This window comes from Eucalyptus grandis, chromosome 1, assembly GCF_016545825.1.
Source record: "Eucalyptus grandis isolate ANBG69807.140 chromosome 1, ASM1654582v1, whole genome shotgun sequence".
Taxonomy (NCBI): Eukaryota; Viridiplantae; Streptophyta; class Magnoliopsida; order Myrtales; family Myrtaceae; genus Eucalyptus; species Eucalyptus grandis.
In genome coordinates this window covers 31,459,580-31,483,367 of record NC_052612.1, presented here as the reverse complement: position 1 = coordinate 31,483,367, position 23,788 = coordinate 31,459,580, and the positions used below count along the sequence as shown (strand labels likewise).

Genomic DNA, 23,788 nt, shown 5'->3' with positions numbered 1-23,788 from the left:
CATGATCGTGAGTTGAGCTGCTCAATAGGCTTTTTTAAGGCTTGTGTCAAGCCCAACATGTTCAATAGCAATTTGGATAGGCTTGCTCAAGGGTTTAGCAGTGAAACTAAGCTTCACTGTGCCGCAAAACTGTCGTACAATTTTCTGGGATAACATATTAGGCCCTAGCCAACTCAGAAGCCCGACCAATGGCCATCTCTTCATTCACAATCCACGTTCATTTGTTCATTATTCAGTTTGGTGGTTCAACAAAAATCGAATTGATCGGTTTGGAAAAGACTTTAATCCTAGCTCGGGCAGGCCAATTCTTCAACTTGTCATTGGTAGGTTTCATTTCAAATCATTACTATCAAATTGAGATACAAACAGAGATATGTAGCACGCACTTAAAACAATGTAGCTTCTCTGTGTTATGAAAACTAACAAAAGGGCACATCTATTTCTCCATGACCATTATATTCGGAGGAGCATGGTCAAACTTAAATCAAAATTTATTATCCATAACTTACAAATTTCTAATTTAGCTAAACTTAAATCCCAAAGTATGGCAATCCTGTTAAAATTTTATCATCCGATAGTATAGAGCAATATTTAATAATACTTAAAGTGCTCGGCTCAATTACAAATTCTATTTGTCGACAAATTCAAACATTTTAAGGATGCATTTCACATAAAATCAATGGTTTTGAGACACTTTTTCATAAATAAATAAATAAACCCTAGCATTGCTTAAACAAATTAATCAAGGAAAAATAACTTTATATTGTTTTTAATTAAGGATGAAAAGGAGTTACAAATGCTTGTTTTAAGATAAATAGTTTTCAGATCTTTTAATATTACGAGAAATTAACGGACCTTGTTATCAACCGAAAAATGTAACATAAAAGGAACTTACCAATTTGATTAGACTTGGTTTATTGATTTTAGAAAAATGTCTCAAATGTTCATTAAATTTAGGCTCAACATACAATTTTAATCATTGAACTTTTTAGTACATGTTTAGTCCATTCAATAATTGACGGATTAGAATTGAATAGTCACTAAAATTTTAGGGATAATATTAAATAAATTAAAAATTTTGGGATCAAATTTTATATTAGACTCAAAATTTATCGATGAAACATGATTCATTGATTTTTCATTTTTATAAACACCCGTGAATACAACCTGCCAAGGTTTGTTCGCGGGCGTTTGGACTTAAGCGGGACGGGGGCGTCACTAGTGAATGGGCATGTCCAGTAGCTTCTTCCCGGCTTGCGAGTAGGACGCCTCAGTATCGTCTCCCGTTGCTTTCAGGTCGCCTCCATCTCATCTGCTTCCACGCCATTTCTTCAATCCACTCTCCTTCTTCTTCCGATCAACAGCGTCGGCAGGAGCAGAGCCATCCGCTTTACATCGCTCTCCACCTCTCCGTCGGCTCAAGGCAGATCGTCGGTGAGAGCGGTTGCCACCGCTTCAGCGTCCTCCGAAATGGTGAAAGCTATCAGAGTGCATGAGCTCAGTGGACCCGAGGTCTCTCTCTTCTCTCTCTTTCTCTCTCTCTCTCTCTCTCTCTCTCTCTCTCTCTCTACTGGGTATTCGTGTTGACTATTGAAATTCTCTGTTTGCCATCCAGTCGTTTGAGTTCGTGAGGAGTTCTCTCAGAGTCTTAAAATTGGCTTTTTTTCTATTATATTTTAGTGAACTTGAGTTTGGAGCAGTCCAAAGTTACAATCTTGGCTTTGTTCGGCTGATGGGTTAGTTGGTGATGTGCCAAGCTCTATTATAGGCACTGGAATTCGCACTGAGAACGATGAATTTATTGGATCGGGTATTTTCTCGAGATCAAGATCGAGAATTTCCTTGTAAATTGTGCAGTCGTATGCCCTCATCTGATTGTTGCTAAAGGTGCATCTTTTGATGGGCGTTTTGCAATTGTGGTAGATCTTAAAGTGGGAGGATGTGGAAATAGGGGAACCCAAGGAGGAGAGATTCGCGTGAAGAACAAAGCCATCGGGATCCAACTTCATCGATGTTTATTTCCGTAAAGGGGTATACAAGGCACCCACCATGCCCTTCACACCAGGTTTGTTTCCTGTTTCCCCTGTCAGAATTAGATGGACTCAATGCGTCAAGCATGATGTTGGTGTGTGGCTTGGATTTGATTATAATATTCGTTCAAGTCACTTTTGACAACTTGAAAAGGCTTGGAGAATGTCCTTTGGTTTCAAATGAATATCTGTATCCTTTGATCCGTTTTCAAGTCAATGCATGCTCGCGTTTAATCATCCATGGCGACATTGGAGTCTCCCTCTTGCTCTTTTATGTTTTCTCATTAAGGGAAGTGATAGCTCGCCATCGTGACTTCTGCTCACTCTCTCTTATATAGCTGGGTTTATCTGCAGTTCCATGTTTACATGAGTTCTGAACTTGATGTGTGGAAGTATTTGACATATATGAAATGAGTTAGAGTGATCTGTTTGAGATGTCATTGTAGCATTTATCATTAAGCAGTATTCTGTAATTGTTAACTAAGGTTCTGGAGTCAAGTCTTTCCGTCTATTAGCTGACTATATTAATCAAAATATCAAGTCTACTCCAGAGATCATGCTTGAATAGACAATCGATCCACCGAAACATTTGTCATCTCGTGCAATCTCTGCAATGGTAATGGTGTATTTGTGGAGCTATACAAACTCATTCACACTTTATTAGCGTCGATAACGGATTCATCTTGCTGATGATGGATTCATCTTGCTGATGATGGGGTAGCATGTTGAGTGGATTATACATTGTGGATGATATCCATCTGTCATGAGGCATGGAGGCTGTTGGTGAGGTAGTAGCTGTGGGACCTGGACTAACTGGAAGGAAAGTTGGAGATATTGTAGCCCTATGCTGGCGGTCCAATGGGCTCATATGCTGAAGAGCAAATTCTCCCAGCAAGTAAAGTTGTGCCCGTCCCTCCTTCCATTGGTCCAGTTATTGCAGCATCAGTCATGCTGAGAGGGCATGACAGCTCCAATTTCTCCTGCGTCGCTGCTTTAAGGTTGGCTTTATACTCCTCTTACAGCATTTGTATGTGCAAGAACATTAAGATTTATCATATGTGGGACAACGGATGAAGTAATTGGTGATGCTTTGCTTTTAAGGTGTTAACTACATACATACAGAAGATGATTTTGTATCATTTTTTTTTCAGTGTTGGCATAAAGCAGCCTTACTCTCTCCCCATTTAAGGCTTGACTATTTACTTTGTATTAAGGTTGAGAATGGACACACAATCCTTGTCCAAGCTGCAGCTGGTGGAGTTGGATCCCTATTGTGCCAATGGGCTAATTCCCTTGGGGCAACTGTCATTGGTACTGTGTCAACTAAGAGAAAGGCAGCTCAAGCTAAGGATGATGGTTGTCATCATGTTATTATCTACAAGGAAGAGGATTTTGTTTCTACGTGTTAAGGAGATTACATCGGGCAATGGGGTTGATGTTGTCTATGACTCAGTAGGAAAGACACGTTTCAGGTAATTCAGTTTGATGTTGCTTCCTGTTGGTCTGCACTTTCTGTTGTGATTTATGGTAGAATAAAATGCTTTCCTCTGAGATTGGTCAAAATCTTGAGAAGAGTCCCCTTATAGTGTTTGAGCGTGGGATTCTGTCTCGTTTTAGCATTGCATTGCAGCATGCTTTAGGAATTTAGTTATCATTCGGAAGTCTAATCCTTCAACCATTAGCAATTGTTGGAAGAATCTGTCTTTAAGCAGGTAATCACTAGTAAACGTGCTGCATGTGGTTTTTGCCAAAGTGGCTTGATCTGATGCTTAAGATCTATTTGGAGTACAAATAAGGTTCTAAACTGTAAAGCCAAGTGTTTTTTTCGTATATGTTCTAAAAAGTCTTGTGAGACTTATTGATCGTGCAGGGATCCTTGGAATGCTTGAAGATTAGGGGCTACATGGTGAACTTTGGCAGTCCTCGGAACCCCTGATCCAGTCCCATTGTCCCGGCTCTTACTTTGTAAAGTCCCTCTTTTGACAAGGCCTAGCCTCATGCAGTACACCATCACTCGGGACGAGTTGCTGGAAGCTGCTGGAGAGGTATTTGCCAGTGTGGCCTCAGGTGTTTTAAAGGTTCGCGTGAATCACACATACCCACTGTCCGAAGCGAAGGCACATGCCGATCTTGAAAGCCGGAAGACATCTGGGTCGGTCGTGTTGATTCCATAGGGAAGGCAAAGCAGTTAAGTCCTCTGTGTTAATGTCTATCAGGCTACTTGGACTGCCGGTCGACCCCTCGTAAATAAGTTTTCTATGCCAGGATGTTTCTCTTCAGATGATTAGCAAGGTCTTCTTCCTTCCTTGGAACAGGTGTGAGTAGCAGCTTCTAAACATTCCTAAATATAAGAAAGATGTGTGTTCTTGCCAGGGAAGAACTTTGTGAATATTTTGAAGTTGGTCCTCCTTTTTTATGTTGTTGTTGATGACCGAGTAACTAGAAAATCATCCTTTGCAAATCACACGACCCCGGTGCTTGGTAGCCGTGGGGCCCTCGCCCATAAAGCCTACATATAGGAGCGCTATTACTTGGAGGGCTGATCTAATAAACCATCCTTGGGATCCCACTTAAGTGACGAGCATTTAGAGATTCAAACTCGTTCCCTCGACGATGAGGTAGTGAAGCCCAATCATCACGGCTACTTATGAGTGGGTTGGTCCTCCCTTTTGTAGCTAATGATGGTGGAAACACGTATTTCTGTTGTTACGGATGAACGAAAGTTTCAAATCTGATCATGCGTGGAAATTACTTAATATTTGAAAAGAGAAAATTACTCACTTGAAAGTATCAAATCTAACCATGTGTGGGAAATTACTTATATTTGAAAAAAAGAAAAATTACTCACGTGAAATTATGAACATTCGAGAAATTACCCATTTATTAAAATTGACCGAATCGTTTTGCTAGAATAAAAGAAATAATGTTAGAGCAAAAATTGCATACTGTGGATGAAAGAACCGTAAAATTTCAATCAAATAATTTGCAAGGCTTGTTAGCCCCATAAATTCTCTTGGGCTTTTTTTTTTTTTTTTTGAGGGGAGTTGTTTTGGAAGCAGCTCCGATCATCATTCTTTTTGGTCCCAAAAAAAAAAAAAGAAATTTATTTCAAGATATTTTATCATAAACATCATTCACTTTTATTGTTCTAATACATTTACAAGTACATCTGAAAATAAATTTATTTTTATTTTTTAAAATAAAAAATAATTATAAATTCCATTTAAAAATATTAAAATATTAAAAGAGAGTCAGGGAGAAAATTTAATCAAATTTTTCATATCAAACAATCGAAAATATTTCTAATTTATTTTGAAATTTCAGGGGAAAAACAAAAAAAAATATTGTAATTTCTTTAAAAAAAAAAAGTATTTTTTTGGAAAATGTTTTTCAAGAAACAAACAAAGGCTTATTTTTTTATAAAAATTATAAAAATTGTCAACTAAATTTGTGTTGCATGAAAGTGTTTTTAGCAATACCATTTTGTTTTAAAATAAAATCATAAAAAAAAAATTACATTTAGTTAAATGGGTCAAGTATAAATTGAGAGTGATCCAAGTCGAGTATGGGTATGGGTTAAGAATCTTCGATAAAGGTTCATAACGAGTTAAATGAGTTGATTTGGATCGAACTATTTAGGACCAGATCTAAATCAACCCAACCCAACCCATCCGATCCCGACAAAGTCTAATGTGAATTGCTCCATGATCTTCTTTCTTGTAATGATGGTTACCCCATGACCCTATTTAAGTGATAATTGTTCCTCAAAAATATTCACCCTTAACCTTAATTGTCTTCTTGATTTGAAGTTTTAAATTGAATTTCAATATTCCTTTAATAATTCATCACCAATACTCATTTTCGTGCGCTACTAACTATTTGTCATCATATTTCGATAACTAGATTTTGTGGCATTGAGTGAATACCAATGTCGATTGACATGTTAATCTGTATACTTATCGATAAGCTATATATGTAAGTGCACTCATGTACCATGCATGTGATTTTCATGTTCATGTGCTATTTGTCGTGTTTGTTCTCATCCAAGTGCTAGCGGGCGATTATTGAAAACCATATTATTTTTGTGTCAATAAATCCGCAAGTAGTTGAAACAAGAGTTCTTATCACATTGGGACACATTTTCTCTATGAGTTCCTAAGTTTCCCTCTTGGAACTCACGCATTGATGCTATGGTGCCAAAGTTTCTTTTTTCTTTTTCTTTTTTTGCTGTCCTCTGCTCTACTCTAAGTCTCGCTCAGACTTTTTACATGTCTCCCTTGTAACGCGTGGGAGTCAAAACCCACATGAAACTAAATTGCCCTCACCCCAACAAAATGTGAGAATTGAGCCTCCCCCCTCCCATTACATGTTCAGAGTGGCTGAAGGCAAAGTGATTATGGTGATCAAGCCATTTTCCTCATTTTCGCTAAGCTTGTCCTAGAAGATAAGAAAGAAGAAAAATTACGAAGTAAATCCCAATAGGGTGCGTTTGGTAGCATTTACGTTTTAAAAATTGTTTAAAACGAAATAGAAAAAGAATTTATCTTTAGGAAACAATTTTTAAACAAAAAACGTGTTTGGTAAATCCAGCATTCCCGAAATATAAAAAAGAATATAAACACCGTTTGGTAAATTTGTATAATTTTTTATTTCTTTTAATTTTTTAATATTTTTATTTTTATTTTTCTATTTTCTTTCTTATTTTTTCTTATTTATTTTTCCTTTTTTTCTTTTTCACCTTCTTTTTCTTTTTTTCTTCTTTTGGCCGGTCACGCGGCCTCGGCCTGGCCAACAAGCGGCCGATGAGGGGCTGCGGCCTCGCCCGGCCACGATGAGGCTCGCCGTGGGCGAGCTCGCGGCGGCCAGGCGAGCTCGGCCTCATTAGATGCGGGCAGATCGAGCTCGCTTGACCCAACACGAGGTCGACCTCGCCTTGCCGAGGGCCGGCGACACTCGGCCTCACAGGGGCCGGCAACGCTCGGTGAGGTCTGAGCCCTCGGCAATGGAGTCGTGGCCGTGGGAGGCCTCGACAGAGCCAAAAGAAAATAAAGAAAAAAGAAGAAGAAAAAAGAAAGAAAAGTATTCATAAATTTTGTTCCAAAAACAATAAGCAATTTTTTTGTTTCTTATTTTCGTTAGGATGTGTTTACGGGAACAAAAAAATAATTTTGGACAACCTTGAAAGCAGCAGCGTTTAATTTTTTGTTACAGGGAACAAAAAAAACAAAAAAAATTGTTCAAAAATAGAAAAAGAAATCAAAACAAACAAACCTAAGGATATGTTTGTTAATGCTTCTATTCTTTTGTTTCTTTGTTCTTTGTTAACGATATAAAGCAACAAATGTGTTTGTGCGTCAATTAATTTTTCTATTCCTAGATAAATATATTTAGAATAGAGATAGGAAGTAAAAAAAAGTAACTTCTTTTTTTTTTTTTTTACCCATTCTTGTGATAGTCAGCAACAAGAAAGAAGAATAAAGAAAAAAAGAAAAAATCTTAAAATATTAAAAGAACTACGTTACGAAAAATTTATAAATCGTACTAAACATATTTCTATTCTTTTTTCATTCCGAAAATAAAAATGTAGTGTAATTACCAAATGCATACTTTTACTAAGAAATTATTAGGGAATAGAAATATAAAAAATTATTTTTTGAAAAGTGTCACGACCCTAACCTCAAGTGAGCAACCAAGGTTTGGCTAATGGATTACTAAGTTTAAATTTGCTTCAGAACTAAGCCCATACTGAGATCGTGACTTGGGTTCGGGATTCTTAATATCGAGGTTGATTTTTTTAATTAGGAGTCGCCACTAATCTATTTCGGTGGGTCGTTTGGAAACGGGAGATTTCTTTACTTCTACAAACTAAAAATTTATGAGTTTGAGGACTTGATTCGCTAAATTTCTCCTAACCTTTAGGTGCGCCTTTCTCTTTTATTTAAAAAAATGTTTTGCAAGCAGGCTAAAAAGCTGATTTTAATTTACCTCCTAACATGTGGTAATCATGTGGGTGTGCAAACTACCAATTTAACATCCAAGAAAAGCGATGAATAAATTGCGGGGACTTTCTGCCGTAACAACGAAAGCATCTACTTGATGTTAACTCAAAATTCACATCAAAGCCCTAAGGCTTTCTCAATCTTTAAGAATTTTCTCTTGTTTAATAAAATCTAATCTATATGCAATGCAATCTAACCAAATGACCTAATTTTAATAATGGGCAATTTCTAACTAAATGGACTTAGCAACAATTACTAAATGACATGCATTTCATGAACCTAATTCTATATGACATACACATAGTATTTTGTTTTTGTTTTTTTATATAAAAATTCGTAATTAAAATTTGCTAAAAATAAAAATTTAACTAAATTGAGATATTATCTATTTAAGTTAGGAAATAGACTAATTTGAATCATATCTTAACTCAGAAAATTTATCTCGATATGCAATTTAATTCCAAGATATTATATAACCTAGATATCATCTAAACATGCATTCTAATATAATTAGAATAGAATATAACTACTATATCATGCAATTCTATCTAGGAAATTAATTGTAATCACATGATATGCAAATGCAATATTTTTGTATTTTAGATAAATAAAGTAATTAAAAGATAAGCACCAATCATTTAGAATCATCAAAGATATCACACATCGTCCGAATTAGGAAACAATATCTAAATCAAACTTGATTATTTTGCTAATAAAGTCGATAAATTAATCTTAAGCCTTAAAGATCAAAATATCAATTTTATTCATGCATGATTAATTATTCCATCTAAAGCCTTATAGGTTGAATAAAAAAAGATTAGCGTATAATTGCAAGATTAGGCAATAAATCCTAATTGGGGAATGTGCTTATCATTTTAATATGCACGTAAGATACTGAAAAACATGTTTTAGGCAATAAAATATCTAAATCAAATTTACATATGATAATTACCTAATTCCATAAATGATATTACCAAATTTGGACCGAGTAGAATCAGATCAATGGATGACTGGCAGTGTGTGGTGGTGCTTGGCCTCGGTTGATGGCGCGGTGAGGATGGGTGTTCACAATGGTGCTCGAGGACGACTTGCAGTGATGGGAGAGAGATCACCAAGCGGATCCTTGCTTTGGTGGTCAACGAGCTCGCTTGGAAAGCCTGCAAAAATTAAGCTGCCATGAACTTGTCCTCCTTGGTATTGGTGGACTAAAGACGTCAATGCTGCCCGATGAACGTCTCGGCTAAACTGCCTTGTGGTCACTGGTGGAATTCTTGCTGTAATTGGGCCGTGAGGACCCAGCTCGATGGCTTCCACGATGATGCTCGCGGACCAAACTGCAGAGACAGAGGACGAAGTAGTGGAGGGACCGTCGGCTCGGTGGACTCGCGGGACTCACGGCGATATCGATGGTGTTGGGGTCGATATCGAGGGGTGGTGCTCGGCTTCCGAGCGCTGGTCGACAACAGCAGCGGTGGTCCGTAGCTGCGGGTTGTCGGACTACTTGCGGCGTCGAAGGGCTGAAGCGCGGTCGTCGGGCTGGTTAAGGCGTCAGGATGTGTTCCGGCGGGCGGGTCGGACGAGTGTTAGCGATGGGGGTAATACAGCGGCACTGGGTACCGGTCGGAACAGGAGTCAGCAGCGGGGCTGCAGTGACGTCGTCGGTGAAGGAGCTGCGGTGGCGTCGTCGAGTTGCAGGCCTCAGGGTATTTGGTCAAGATGCACGAAAAGACGACCCTTTTTTCCCTTCTCTCTCTCCGCACGTTGTTAGCACGTTGTCAGAGGAGAGAGGTACAATCCCCCTTCTTTCTTTCTGTTGACTGAAAGACAAGGAGAGACCCTCTCTCTTACTTTTTCTTCTTTTCTTTCTTTTGACTTCTCAAATTGTGGCGCCCCTTCTTTTTCAGTTTCCTTTCACCTGCACTCTTGTCAGAGAAAGAAAAAAGAAAAAAATTGCTTTTGTTGACCTGTTGAAAAAGAGACAAAGAAACGTCTCTCAGTCTAGTCTCCGCCCCCTTTCGTCCGTAAAAGTCCCCACCCTTCTTACGCGAACGGCCTTCTTATAGGCGAAGGATTTGAGTTTGGCAGAACATTTTATTTCATTTTCTGCTAACGCACGAAATCCCCTTTCTTATCTTGAGTCAAAGAATATATTTATAATACATGCCTCGTGCAATATTCCCTTCCAATCTTCTATAAAATATGTCGCATAATGTATAAATCACGTGAATATATGAAATATTTATCAAATATTGGAAAGAATAATATAAATCATTTCTGAAAATACCGAATTGTCAACTCGTAAAATTAGCTCACCCACCACCGATCAAATACAAAAGTGATAAACAAATGAATAAGTGCAACTAAATTATATGCTATGTAATTTTAATTCTATTTTTTTATGAATTAAAGATAATCTCTAATTTTGTATATAATAAATAAATGATTGTGTTCTTTAGGTTTGGAATATTAAGAAACCGTTAAGAAATAAAAGCGTTATTAAACTGAGCCTAGATATTTATTTTCCTAGTAGCCCCATCCAACTGTATTGAGGCAGAGGAAGTGCTACAAAAAGTGGCGATGCTTCCTTCAACCAAGTTCTTTGCTTCTTTCAGGACCAATTATTGTCAAGACTCGCGAGGGAAACTATTTTATTTCATTTCTCTTTTTGTGGTCCACTCGAGAATAAGAAAGGGTAGGGTTCAGCATTTGGACAGACATTAGGGTTTATTTTCTTGGTTTTTGCTATCCTAAGGGAGTCCCCAATCTTCATGGGCTTTTTTTCCGCCTTTATTTATCCCTGGAATAAGATTGGCTCAGCTTGATCATGACCATGATGGGATGTCATTTTGCTTCTTTCCACACACGCCACACGAGCGTTGAAAGGGTAGACCGAAAAGAGTAGGTTCTTTGTTTTCTTCCCATCTCGCGTACCGAAACGTCGATTATAAAGCAGCGACACAAGCATCTGAATGCCCCGACAAGGAACTATGTTCTTCTGCCTAGCTTGTCTACTATGAGCATTGATATGAAGGTCGAACTGCAACCAATGACCCCGTCATAACTGTGGACGGTGATGCACTTTCCCCCAGGCCGATAGTTCGGAACAGGACCGGCACGTAGAATGCAATGACACGGATTCCGTGACTTTTGGGAGAATGGAATTATTGTGCCATGATGAGTTGAGCCTGTACTTCCCTTGTGTGATTGTTCGAAACGGTTGGCGAATGGTTTGTGTGTTTAAGTTTGCTTTGATGAGATCATCCAGCTCTGCCTGAACGCTGGGCATTCGTCGCACGAGGTTGCAGCATGGATTTGGCCTTTTCTTGTCCCTTTGGCTTTGGATTAGGCCCATGGGGTGTCTCTGGGACGGAAAAAGTGCACCGAGTGTTAGGGGTGAGGGACTGCACCCATGGCGAGAAGAAATTCACCAACCCCAACCGCCTTTGATCTTCTGAGTTCCATAGTTGATGAGGTTAGCTGACAGTGCATTCTAATGAAAATTGGAAGCCATTGTTGAAAGCTCCTCTGTACCTTGCAGTGCCATTTCCGAGAGATAAGGAACTGACTGCCAATCAATCAAACATGAATAGAAATTGTTAAGCAATGTTCCAACCCATCAAAAACAGTTCATGTCATATGATGACTACCTGATTCGCAAACCGACCCAATGCCAAGCAGAGCACGGCCCTAATATAAGCATGAAATTGGAAGCTGCACCTCAAGGGCTGAACCGGTGAGAATGCAGCTCCTCCTATCTAACATCAGATGGTTTTTGCATCCGAAAACTCTAGTGACGAAAGATGCAAAAAAGGAAGCAAAGAGGCCAGCGATATAGAGGGAGGAAGTGAGGAGGTCAATAGTGGCTATCGAACTTGCAGTAGTTGCTGATCTTGGTGTCTTCATTCATCTTAATATAGACTTCATGGAAGAACCTCTTCAAAAACGAATCCATTGAGATCACTCTACCTAAGGAATTATTTTACTTATCAGAACAACGTCTTTGTATGATCAGCGATCACAGTGGTCACCAACCTTGCAACTTCAATTCTTGGAAACGCATTCTTTTAGCAAACTAACAATGAATAGGTGTGTGCTTAATTACATTAGGAACTTCATCAATCAATCAGCACAAGACAACTTGGAGGTCATAGAACCACCTATGACATTCGTTGAGAGCTAGCAGAGATAAGAAAGGCACTTTTCCTTCACGAGGAGCATCCAAAAGATGGCAAAAATAATGAGACAGACCTGAAATTCCAATGTCATAGCCGAATATGACACCTCCCATAGCTGCCATCAGACATGACAGTATGACAAACCAAGTTATATTGCCGTTGTAGTTTTCCCTTCCGCAGCACTCGTTACTGCAAATCCCACTGCCGCTGGCCTTGTTCAAACTTCCTCACAAGCGCACAGAGAGAGAGAGAGAGAGAGAGGCCTGTCTTGACTTGTAGTGATGAGCGACATAGGGACCAGGCCACTCCGTAGAATATTCAAACTAACATCACGTAGCATATATGTGGAAGTGCGACATGAATGGGGTCAAGATTGAATATGGAAGTGGTGACTTTGTTTCCATGTGAACACCCTTCTCAGAGGACAAAAGGCAATGATTGTATAAAATATCAAGCAAATATTGACTGAATCGAAAAGAAGCCAGTAGGAAATTTCCGAAGGATCCTGCTTAATCGTGCTAGCACATGCATCCAAGTAGCCCTCAGACATTGAAGGGATCTTTCATTATATGTCTTGGCCAAAGAAAGAAAGGTCTCTCTCCTCGTTATAGAAGGGTTGTGAGATGACATATTTAATTGAAGAGGTAAATGGGATCTGAAAATATATGAACTTAGGACCTCAAGCTTGATTTCGTGGGATTATTATTAACTGTTTTAAAAATTTAAACTATTAGAAGAAAGCGTGATTTAATATTTAATTATTTTAACAAGGGTTATGATGTGAGCAATATGGAAATTGTGAAAATCTATGGGAAGTAAGACCATATCTTTTTTATTTCCCCTACTGGTCCAAAAGGTGTTGCGTGGCCCCTAAAAGTCGTAAGTTACGTGTGCTGTTTATACTTTAATAAAGTTAAGTTAGGTACTTTATCCTATCCATCACGCGGAGTTTCGTTTCTTCTATTTGATTAGAAATTAATAGAAAACTTTCTACACGCCCTTTTGATTAGCAAGTCACAACCATAAACATCATCAAATTTATGTTTCTTTAATTTCACATGAGGTGGTCCATGTTGTAATCCCTAAATCGGTATAGTTCACCATAGGGTCGAAGAAAAACTTAACCCATTAAATATGCCTAAGTTAATTAGATATAGTTATGTAGCCATTGATATTACTTTAAATGTTCGTTCACTCGATCCTGTCTATGATTTGACCAATAAATCCTTTGCAATCAAGAGCATTTCTTTTTACTTTCAAATTCTGAAGCAAAGTCATAAGTGAAATGTTTTATGTGTTCCATGCCGGCATAAGTAATTGTTTTTCTTTTGTTGGTGAAAATCTACCCTACTTTCACTAACCATCCATAGACATGGTCCTGAGTTGAGCTGCTCCAGTAGGCTTTTTATACTTGTGTCCAGCATAAAAAAAGCCGTAAGTTACAAAGCTAGGTCTTCGTGATGGCCCCTAAAAGTCGTAAGTTACGTGTGCTGTTTATACTTTTATAAAGCTAGGTTAGGTACTTTATCATACCCGTCACACGGAGTTTGGTTTTCTTCTATTTAATTAGAACAATTAAGAAAACTTTCTACACGCCCTTTTGATTGGCAAGTCACAACCATAAACATTATCCAAATTTATGTTTCTTTAATTTCACATGAGAGTAGTGTTCACGTGTTGTAATCCATAAATCGGTATAGTTCACCATAGGGTCGAAGAAAAACTTAACCCCATTTAAATATGCCTAAGTTAATTAGATATATTATGCAGCCATTGATATTACCTTAAATGTCCTTCTCAGGGGGGGATGGGATAGGGACGCGTAAGTTTCGCCAGTGGGTTCCGACTCATATTCTGACGAACGGGGCAAACAAAGTCCCAGAAAGTGAGTGTAGTATAGGAATAGAGTAGGGAATTTACCAAAAAAAAAAAAAAATGTCCTTTCATTCGATCATGTTTAAAATGGTTTTTGTTTTACGGTTTTTTTTTTTTTTGAGGTTCAATACTCTGAGCATGAAACATTTGAAATCTATTCCAATACACTAAAATTGATGAATAAAATCATCTATGATTTCCCAATAAATCCTTAGCAATCGAGAGCATTTTCTTTTACCTTCAAATTATGAAGCAAAGTCATAAGTAGAAATGTTTTATGTGTTCCATGCCAGCATAAGTAATTGTTTTTCTTTTGTTGGTGCAAATCTACCCCTACTTTCACTAACCATCCATATATAGACATGATCCTGAGTTGAGCTGCTTAGTAGGCTTTTTTATGCTTATGTCGAGCATAAAAAAGCCGTAAGTTAAACTAGGTCTTCGTGGCCCCTAAAAAGTCATAAATTACATGCGTTGTTTATACTTTTATAAAAAGCTAGGTTAGGTACTTTATCTACACGTCACATGGAGTTTGGTTTTCTTTTAATTGATTAGAGCAATTAGAGAAAACTTTCTACATGCCCTTTTGATTGGCAAGTCCACAACCATAAACATTATCCAAATTTATGTTTCTTTAATTTCACATGAGGTGGTGTCCACATGTTGTAATCCATAAATTGGTATAGTTCACCATAGGGTCGAAGAAAAACTTAACACATTTAAATATGCATAAGTTAATTAGATATAGTTATGTTTGGATAAACAAAATTAGATATAGTTATGTAGTCATTGATATTACTTTTAATGTTAGTTCATTCGATCCTGTTTAAAGTGGTTTTTTTTTTTTACGGTTTTTGTACATATTTTGAGGTTCAATACTCTGAGCATGAAACATTTGAAATCTATTCAATACACTAAAATTGATGTATATAAAATCATCTATGATTTCCCAATAAATCCTTCACAATCAAGAGCATTTCTCTGAAGCAAAGTCATAAGTGGAAATGTTTTATGTGTTCCATGCCAGCATAAGTAATTGTTTTTCTTTTATTGGTGCAAATCTACCCTACTTTCACTAACTATCCATATAGACATGGTCCTAAGTTGAGCTGCTAAATAGGCTTTTTATGCTTGTGTTGAGCACAAAAAAGCTGTAAATCTCAGAGCTAGGTCTTGTGTGTGGCCCCTAAAAGTCGCAAGTTACATGCGCTATTTATACTTTTATAAAGCTAGGTTAGGTACTTTATCATACCCGTCACGCGGAGTTTGGTTTCTTCTATTTGATTAGAGCAATTGAGAAAACTTTCTACCAACGCCCTTTTCATTGGCAAGTCACAACCAAAAACATTATCTAAATTTATGTTTCTTTAATTTCACATGAGGGTAGTGTCCACATGTTGTAATCCACAAATCGGTATAATTCACTATAGGATCGAAGACTTAACCCATTTAAATACGCCTAAGTTAATTAGATATAGTTATGCAGCCATTGATAATACATTAAATATCCATTCATTCGATCATGTTTATAGTGGTTTTTGTTTCGGTTTTTTTTTTTACATATTTTGAGGTTCAATACTCTGAGCATGAAACATTTGGAAATCTATTCAATACACTAAAATTGATGAATAAAATCATCTATGATTTCCCAATAAATCTTTGTCAATCGAGATCATTTCTTTTTGCCTTCAAATTATGAAGCAAAGTCATAAGTATAACTAGTTTATGCGTTCCATGTCGGCATAAGTAATTGTTTTCTTTTGTTTGTAAAAATCTACCCTACTTTCACTAACCATCCATATAAACATGGTCTTGAGTTGAGCTGCTCATTTTTTTATGCTTGTGTCGAGCATTAAAAAGCCGTAAGTTCGTAAAGTCTTCTGCGTGGCCTAAAAGTTGTAAGTTACATGCGTTGTTTATACTTTTATAAAGCTAGGTTAGGTACTTTATCCTACCCGTCGGGCGGAGTTTGGTTTTCTTCTATTTGATTAGAGCAATTAAGAAAACTTTCTACATACGCCCTTTGATTGGCAAGTCACAACTACAAGCATTATCCAAATTTATGTTTCTTTAATTTCACATGAAGGTGGTGTCCACATGTTGTAATCCATAAATCGGTATAGTTCATCATAGAGATTCGAAGAAAAACTTAACACATTTAAAGTTATTAGATATAGTTATGTTTGGATAAAAAAAATTAGATATAGTTATGTAGCCATTTATATTACTTTTAATGTCCGTTCATTCGATCCTGTTTAAAGTGGTTTTTTTTTTTTTTACGGTTTTTTTTTAACATATTTTGAGGTTCAATACTCTGAGCATGAAACATTTGAAATCTATTCAATACACTAAAATTGATGTATAAAATCATTTATGATTTCCCAATAAATCCTTTGCAATCAAGAGCATTTCTTTTTTACCTTCAAATTCTGAAGCAAGTCATAAGTGGAAATGTTTTATGTGTTCCATGCCGGCATAAGTAATGTGTTTTCTTTGTTGGTGAAAATCTACCCTACTTTCACTAACCATCCATATAGACATGGTCCTGAGTTGAGCTGCTCAGTAGGCTTTTTTATGCTTGTGTCGAGCATTAAAAAGCCGTAAGTTACAAAGCTAGGTCTTGCGTGGCCCCTAAAAGTCGTAAGTTATGTGTGATGTTTATACTTTTATAAAGCTAGGTTAGGTACTTTATCATACCTGTCATGCAGAGTTTGGTTTTCTTCTATTTGATTAGAGCAATTAGAGAAAACTTTCTACATAACCCTTTTCATTGGCAAGTCACAACCAAAACATTATCTAAATTTATGTTTCTTTAATTTCACATGAGGGTAGTGTCCACATGTTGTAATCCACAAATCGGTATAGTTCACCATAGGGTCGAAGACTTAACCCATTTAAATACGCCTAAGTTAATTAGATATAGTTATTTAGCCATTGATAATACATTAAATATCCATTCATTCGATCATGTTTATAGTGGTTTTGTTTTACGGTTTTTATACATATTTTGAGGTTCAATACTCTGAGCATGAAACATTTGAAATCTATTCAATACACTAAAATTGATGAATAAAATCATCTATGATTTCCCAATAAATCCTTTGCAATCGAGATCATTTCTTTTTTTGCCTTCAAATTATGAAGCAAAGTCATAAGTAGAAATGTTTTATGCGTTCCATGCCGGCATAAGTAATTGTTTTTCTTTTGTTGGTGAAAATCTACCCTACTTTCACTAACCATCCATATAGACATGGTCTTGAGTTGAGCTGCTCAGTAGGCTTTTTATGCTTGTGTCGAGCATTAAAAAGCCGTAAGTTACAAAAGTTAGGTCTTGCGTGGCCCTAAAAGTTGTAAGTTACATGCGTTATTTATACTTTTATAAAGCTAGGTTAGGTACTTTATCCTACCCGTCGGGCGGAGTTTGGTTTTCTTCTATTTGATTAGAACAATTAAGAAAACTTTCCACATGCCCTTTTGATTGGCAAGTCACAGCCACAAGTATTATCCAAATTTATGTTTCTTTAATTTCTCATGAGGGTGGTGTCTACATGTTGTAATCCATAAATCGGTATAGTTCACCATAGGGTAGAAGAAAAACTTAACCCATTTAAATATGCCTAAGTTAATTAGATATAGTTATGTAGCCATTGGTATTACTTTAAATGTCCATTCATTCGATCATGTTTATAGTGGTTTTTGTTTTACGGTTTTTTTTATACATATTTTGAGGTTCAATACTCTAAGCATAAAACATTTGAAATCTATTCAATACACTAAAATTGATGTATAAAATCATTTATGATTTCCCAATAAATCCTTTGCAATCGAGAACATTTCTTTTTAACCTTCAAATTATGAAGCAAAGTCATAAGTAGAAATATTTTATGTGTTCCATGCCGGTATAAGTAATTATTTTTCTTTTGTTGGTGCAAATCTACCCCCACTTTCACTAACCATCCATATAGACATGATCCCGAGTTGAGATGCTCAGTAGGCTTTTTTATGCTTGTGTCGAGCCCAACGTGTCCAATAGCAATTTGGACAGGCTTGCTCAAGGGTTTAGTAGTGAAGCTAACCTTGACCGTGCCACAAAATGTTGTACAATTTTTCTTACATAACATACTAGGCTGTACAATTTTTCTTAGATAACATATTAGGCCCTACCGACTCAAGCCCGACCAATGGTCATCTCTTCATTCACAATCCACGTTCATTTGTTCATTATTCAGTTTGGCGATAAGTTCAACAAAAATCGAATTGATCGGTTTGGAAAAAGACTTTAATCCTAGCTCGAACCGAGCCAATTCTTCAACTTGTCATTGGTAGGTTTCATTTCAAATCATTACTATCAAATTGAGATACAAACGAGATATGTAGCACGCACTTAAAACAATGTAGCTTCTCTGTGTTATGAAAACTAACAAAGGGCACATCTATTTCTCCATGACCATTATATTCGGAGGAGCATGGTCAAACTTAAATCAAAATTTATTATCCATAACTTACAAATTTCCAATTTAGCTAAACTCAAATCCCAAAGTATAGCAATTCTGTTAAAATTTTATCATCCGATAGTATAGAGCAATATTTTATAATACTTACATTGCTCAGCTCAATTACAAATTCTATTTGTCCACAAATTCAAACATTTTAATGATGCATTCCACATAAAACCAATGGTTTGAGACACCTTTTTCAAAAAAAAGAAAAAAATACACTAGCATTGCTTAGACAAGTTAATCAATGAAAAATAACTTTATCTTGTTTTTAATTAAGGATGAAAAGGAGTTACAAACGCTTTGTTTCAAGATAAATATTTTTCAAATCTTTAATATTACAAGAAATAAACGGACCTTCTTATCAACCAAAAATGTAACATAAAAGGAACTTACCAATTTGATTAGACTCATTTATTGATTTTTGGAAAAATGTCGCAAATTTTCGTTGAGTTTTAGCTCCATGTACAATTTAGTCATTGAACTTTTAATTTATTCAATATAATTCATGAACTTTTTATACATATTTAGTCCATATAAAAATTAAGGGACCAAATTGAGTATTCACCAAAATTTTAGGGAAAATATTGAATAAATAAAAAGTTCTTGGTTAAATTTCATATTGAAATAAAATTCATGGACAAATCATTATTCCTTGATTAAACTTTTTATGTAGACACCCGTAAATACAACCTGCCAAGGTTTGTTTGCAAGGCGTTTGCAAGGCGTTTGCACTTAAGCGGGACGGAGGCGTCACCAGTCAATGGGCATGTCAGTGGCTTCCCGGCTTGCGAATAGGACGCTTCCTGAATCATCTCCCTTCGCTTTCCAGTGTCGCCTCCATCTCATCTGCTTCCACGCCATCTTCTTCAATCCTCTCCTTCTTCTTCCACGACCGCGACACGATACGATCAGCAACGTCGGCAGGAGCAGAGCCATCCGCTTTCCATCGCTCTCCACCTCTCCGTCGGCTCAAAGCAGATCGTCGGTGAGAGCGGTTGCCACCGCTTCAGCGTCCTCCGAAATGGTGAAAGCTATCAGAGTTCATGAGTTCGGTGGACCCGAGTCTCTCTCGCCTTCTCTCTCTCTCTCTCTCTCTCTCTCTCTCTCTCTCTCTCTCTCGTGGGTATTCGTGTTGACTATTGAAATTCTCTGTTTGCCATCCAGTCGTTTGAGTTCGTGAAGTTCTCTCAAATTCTTGAAAATTGGCCTTCTCTCTCTCTCTGCCTGTGCTTCGTAGGATAGAAAATGAGCATTTGCGTTGACTATCGAAATTCTCTGTTTGCCATCCAGTCGTTTGAGTTTGTGAGGTTTTCTAATCTTGGGTCATTCGTTTCGTGAAAATTGGTATTTCAAAAATATTTTTTCATAAGTTATTTTCTAGGAAAATGACAATATTTTCAATATTACATTTAACCTGAAAATATTTGAAAAATATTTTCGGTGTTGGTGAGAAAAATATTTTCTAAGAAACACCACCACTTAGGCATGCATTATTTACCGACCTATAAATCCGTCAAATATGAATTTGCTTTTAAATCCGGGCAAACTTGATTTATATCTTTATTTCCTTATTTGTCAAGAAATGCTCATCTACTCTAAAAAATATCCATATGGATTTTTAAAAATAAATGTTCACATGGATTTTAAAAAAAAAAAAGCAAAAAGAGAAGAAACAAAGCATGTATAACCGTAATAAGAATCTTTCGGTTAGTGGGCTGTTCTCCCCCTACGTTTTTGTGTTCCAATAAACAAAAAAAAAAAAAAAGTAAAGCATGTAGAACCATTTGCTTAAATAATGTACGAATGCGGGTTAAAGTAAATAAAGAAAATGATAGCAAGAGTGCAGAGGAGCGTGAGCTTGAGATTAACAAGTTCGAGGACAACAGCAGCGACCGACGACTGGCCAATAAAGAAGAAGATGGGAAACAAAGAAAGGAAAGGAAAAAGGAAATTAAAAATAATTCTAATTAAAAAAAAAAAAAGAAAATTAAAAAATAATTCAAATAAAAAAAGAAAACAATAAGAAGAAAGGAGACAAGGAAGTGAGGATTTGTAAAGGTGTGAGATAAGAGAGATCAAGAGAGAAAATTATTTTCAACTTTTCATAAGACTTTTCAAAAGTGGAAAACATTTTCCCCCAATTTAGAAAAAAATTTTCCTTTTATGAAAACATTTTTCCGAGGAATTTATTTTAGTAAACGACGGAATGATAAAATTGGCTTTTTCTCTTATATTTTAGTGAACTTGAATTTGGAGCAGTCCAAAGTTACAATCTTGGCTTTGATCGGGTGATGGGTTAGTTGGTGTTGTACTTAGCTCTCCAGTAGGCACTGGAATTCACATCGAGTACGATGAATGTATTGGGTCGGGTATTTTCTCGAAATCAAGATCCGAGAATTTCCTTGTAAAATTGCGCAGCCGTATGCCCTCATCTGATTGTTGCTAAAGGTGCATCTTTTGGTGGGCGTTATGCAATTGTGGTAGGTCTTAAAGTGGGAGGATGTGGAAATAGGTGAACCCAAGGAGGGAGAGATTCGCGTGAAGAACAAGGCCGTCGGGATCAACTTCATCGATGTAATTTTCCGTAAAGGGTATTCAAGGCACCCACCATGCCCTTCACACCAGGTTTTGTTTCCTGTTTCCCCTGTCAGAATTAGATGGACTTAATGCGTCAAGCATGATATAAGTTATTGTGGCTTGGATTTGATTATAATATTCGTTCAAGTCACTTTTGACAACGAAAAGGCTTGGAGAATGTCCTTTGGTTTTCAAATGAATATCTGTATCCTTTGATCCGTTTTCAAGTCAATGCATGCTCGCGTTTAATCATCCATGGCGACATTGCAGTCTCCCTCTTGCTCTTTTATGTTTTCTCATTAAGGGAAGTGATAGCTCACGAGTCATGACTTCTGCTCACTCTCTCTTTATAGCTGGGTTTATCTGCAGTTCCATGGTTACATGGTTCCGAACTTGATTTGTTGAAGTATTTGACATATATGAGACGAGTTAGAGTTATCTGTTTGAGATGTCATTGTAGCATGTATGGTTAAGCAGTATTCTGTAATTGTTAACTAATGGTTCTGGAGTCAAGTCTACTCCAGAGATCATGTTTGAATAGACAATTGATCCACCGAAACATTTGTCATCTCGTGCAATCTCTGCAATGGTAAAGGTGTCTTTGTGGAGCTATACAAACTCATTCACACTTTATTAAGTGTTGATAATGGATTCATCTTGCTGATGATGGGGTAGCATGTTAGTGGATTATACATTGGGGATGATATCCATCTGTCGCAGGCATGGAGGCTGTTGGTGAGGTAGTAGCTGTGGGACCTGGACTAACTGGAAGGAAAGTTGGAGATATTGTAGCCTATGCTGGCGGTGCAATTGGCTCATATGCTGAAGAACAAATTCTCCCAGCAAGTAAGTTGTGCCCGTCCCTCCTTCTATTGATCGGTTATTGCAGCATCAGTCATGCTGAAGGGCATGACAGCTCGAACACTCCTGCGCCGCTGCTTTAAGGTTGGCTTTATACTCCTCTTACAGCGTTTGTATGTGCAAGAACATTAAGATTTGTCATATATATATATATATATGGGCCAAGAGATGAAGTAAATGGCGATGCTTTGCTTTTAAGGTGTTACTACATACATAAAGAAGATGATTTTGTATCATTTTTTTTTCATGGAAGTGTTAGAATAAAGCAGCCTTACACTCTCCCCATTTAAGGCTTGACTATTTACTTTGTATTAAGGTCGAGAATGGACACAAAATCCTAGTCCATGCTTGCAGCTGGTGGAGTTGGATCCCTATTGTGCCAATGGGCTAATGCCCTCGGGGCAGCTGTCATGGCACTGTCTCAACTAAAGAAAAGGCAGCTCAAGCTAAGGATGATGGTTGTCATCATGTTATTATCTACACGGAAGAGGATTTTTTGTTTCTCGTGTTAAGGAGATTACGTCAGGAAATGGGGTTGATGTTGTCTATGACTCAGTAGGAAGGACACATTTCAGGTAATTCAGTTAAATGTCGCACTTCCTGTTGGTTTGCACTCTATCGTGATTTATGGTAGAATAGAAAATGTTTTCCTCTTCTTGTCATCACTTCTCTGAGATTGGTCAAAATCTTGAGAAGAGTCCCCTTTAACGGTTGAGCGTGGGGTTCTGTCTCTTTCAAGCATTGCATTGCAGCATGCTTTAGGAATTTAGTTATCGTTCAGAAGTCTAATCCATCAACCTTTAGCAATTGTTGGAAGAATCTGTCTTTAAGCGACAATTACTAGTAAACGTGCTGCATGTGGTTTTGCCAAAGTGGCTTGATCTGATGCTTTCTCTATAAGATCTCTTCGGAGTACAAAGAAAGGTTCTGAACTGTAAAGCCAAAGTGTTATTTTCGTATATGTTCTAAAAAGTCTCGCGAGACTTATCGATCGTGCAGGGATCCTTGGAATGCTTGAAGATTAGGGGCTACATGGTGAGCTTTGGGCAGTCCTCAGGAAACCCAGATCCAGTCCCATTGTCAGCTCTTGCGCCAAAAGTCCTCTTTTGGCAAGGCCCAGCGTCATGCTTTACACCAGCAGTCGGGACGAGTTGCTGGAAGCTGCTGGAAGGTATTTGCCAGTGTGGCCTCGGGTGTTTAAAGGTTCGCGTGAATCACAGATACCCACTGTCCGAAGCGGCGAAGGCACATGCCGATCTTGAAAGCCGGAAGACATCTGGGTCAGTCGCGTTGATTCCATAGGGAAGGCAAAGCAGTTAAGTCCTCTGTGTTCATGTCTATCGAGGCTACTTGGAGTGCTGAGGCTCGAGACCCTCATAAATAAGTTTTCTATGCCGGGATGTTTCTCTTCAGATGATTGCAAGTCTCCTTCCTTCCCTGGAACAGGTGTGATTAGCGGCTTCTAAACATTCCTATATAATAAAACAAAAGATGTGTGTTCTGCTTGCCAGGGATGAACTTTGTGAATATTTCTGAAGTTGGTCCTCCCTTTTCGTCGCCGGAAACACGCATTTCCGTTGTTACGCATGGACGAAAGTATCAAATCTGACCATTTGTGGGAAATTACTTAATATTTGAAAAAAGAAAATTACTCACGTGAAATTATGAACACATTCAAGAAATTACCCATTTATTAAAATTGACCAAATCCTTTTTGCTAGAATAAAAGAATAATATAGAGCAAAAATTGCATACTGTGGATGAAAGAACCG

General features: G+C 37.4%; 1 protein-coding gene and 1 pseudogene across 1 annotated transcript; both read left to right on the top strand.

Annotated features, from left to right (window-relative positions):
- The first annotated feature begins 1,331 nt into the window (after positions 1-1,331).
- On the top strand, positions 1,332-22,575 carry LOC120296383 (annotated as a pseudogene).
- LOC120290944 lies at positions 1,932-3,959 on the top strand. Its single transcript, XM_039307846.1, has 4 exons — positions 1,932-2,065; positions 2,799-3,028; positions 3,245-3,502; positions 3,901-3,959. The coding sequence occupies exons 2-4, from the start codon at positions 2,889-2,891 to the stop codon at positions 3,917-3,919; spliced, it is 417 nt and encodes a 138-aa protein (XP_039163780.1). The 5' UTR covers positions 1,932-2,065; positions 2,799-2,888; the 3' UTR covers positions 3,920-3,959.
- Positions 22,576-23,788: the final 1,213 nt, after the last annotated feature.

What these genes read in the sequence shown, in the direction of transcription:
- LOC120290944 (XM_039307846.1), top strand. Translation starts at nt 2,889, where the DNA reads ATGGGCTCATATGCTGAAGAGCAAATTCTCCCAGCAAGTAAAGTTGTG. An exon ending in TCCTGCGTCGCTGCTTTAAG is followed by an intron (nt 3,029 to 3,244) that starts GTTGGCTTTATA and finishes CTTTGTATTAAG; the next exon opens with GTTGAGAATGGACACACAAT.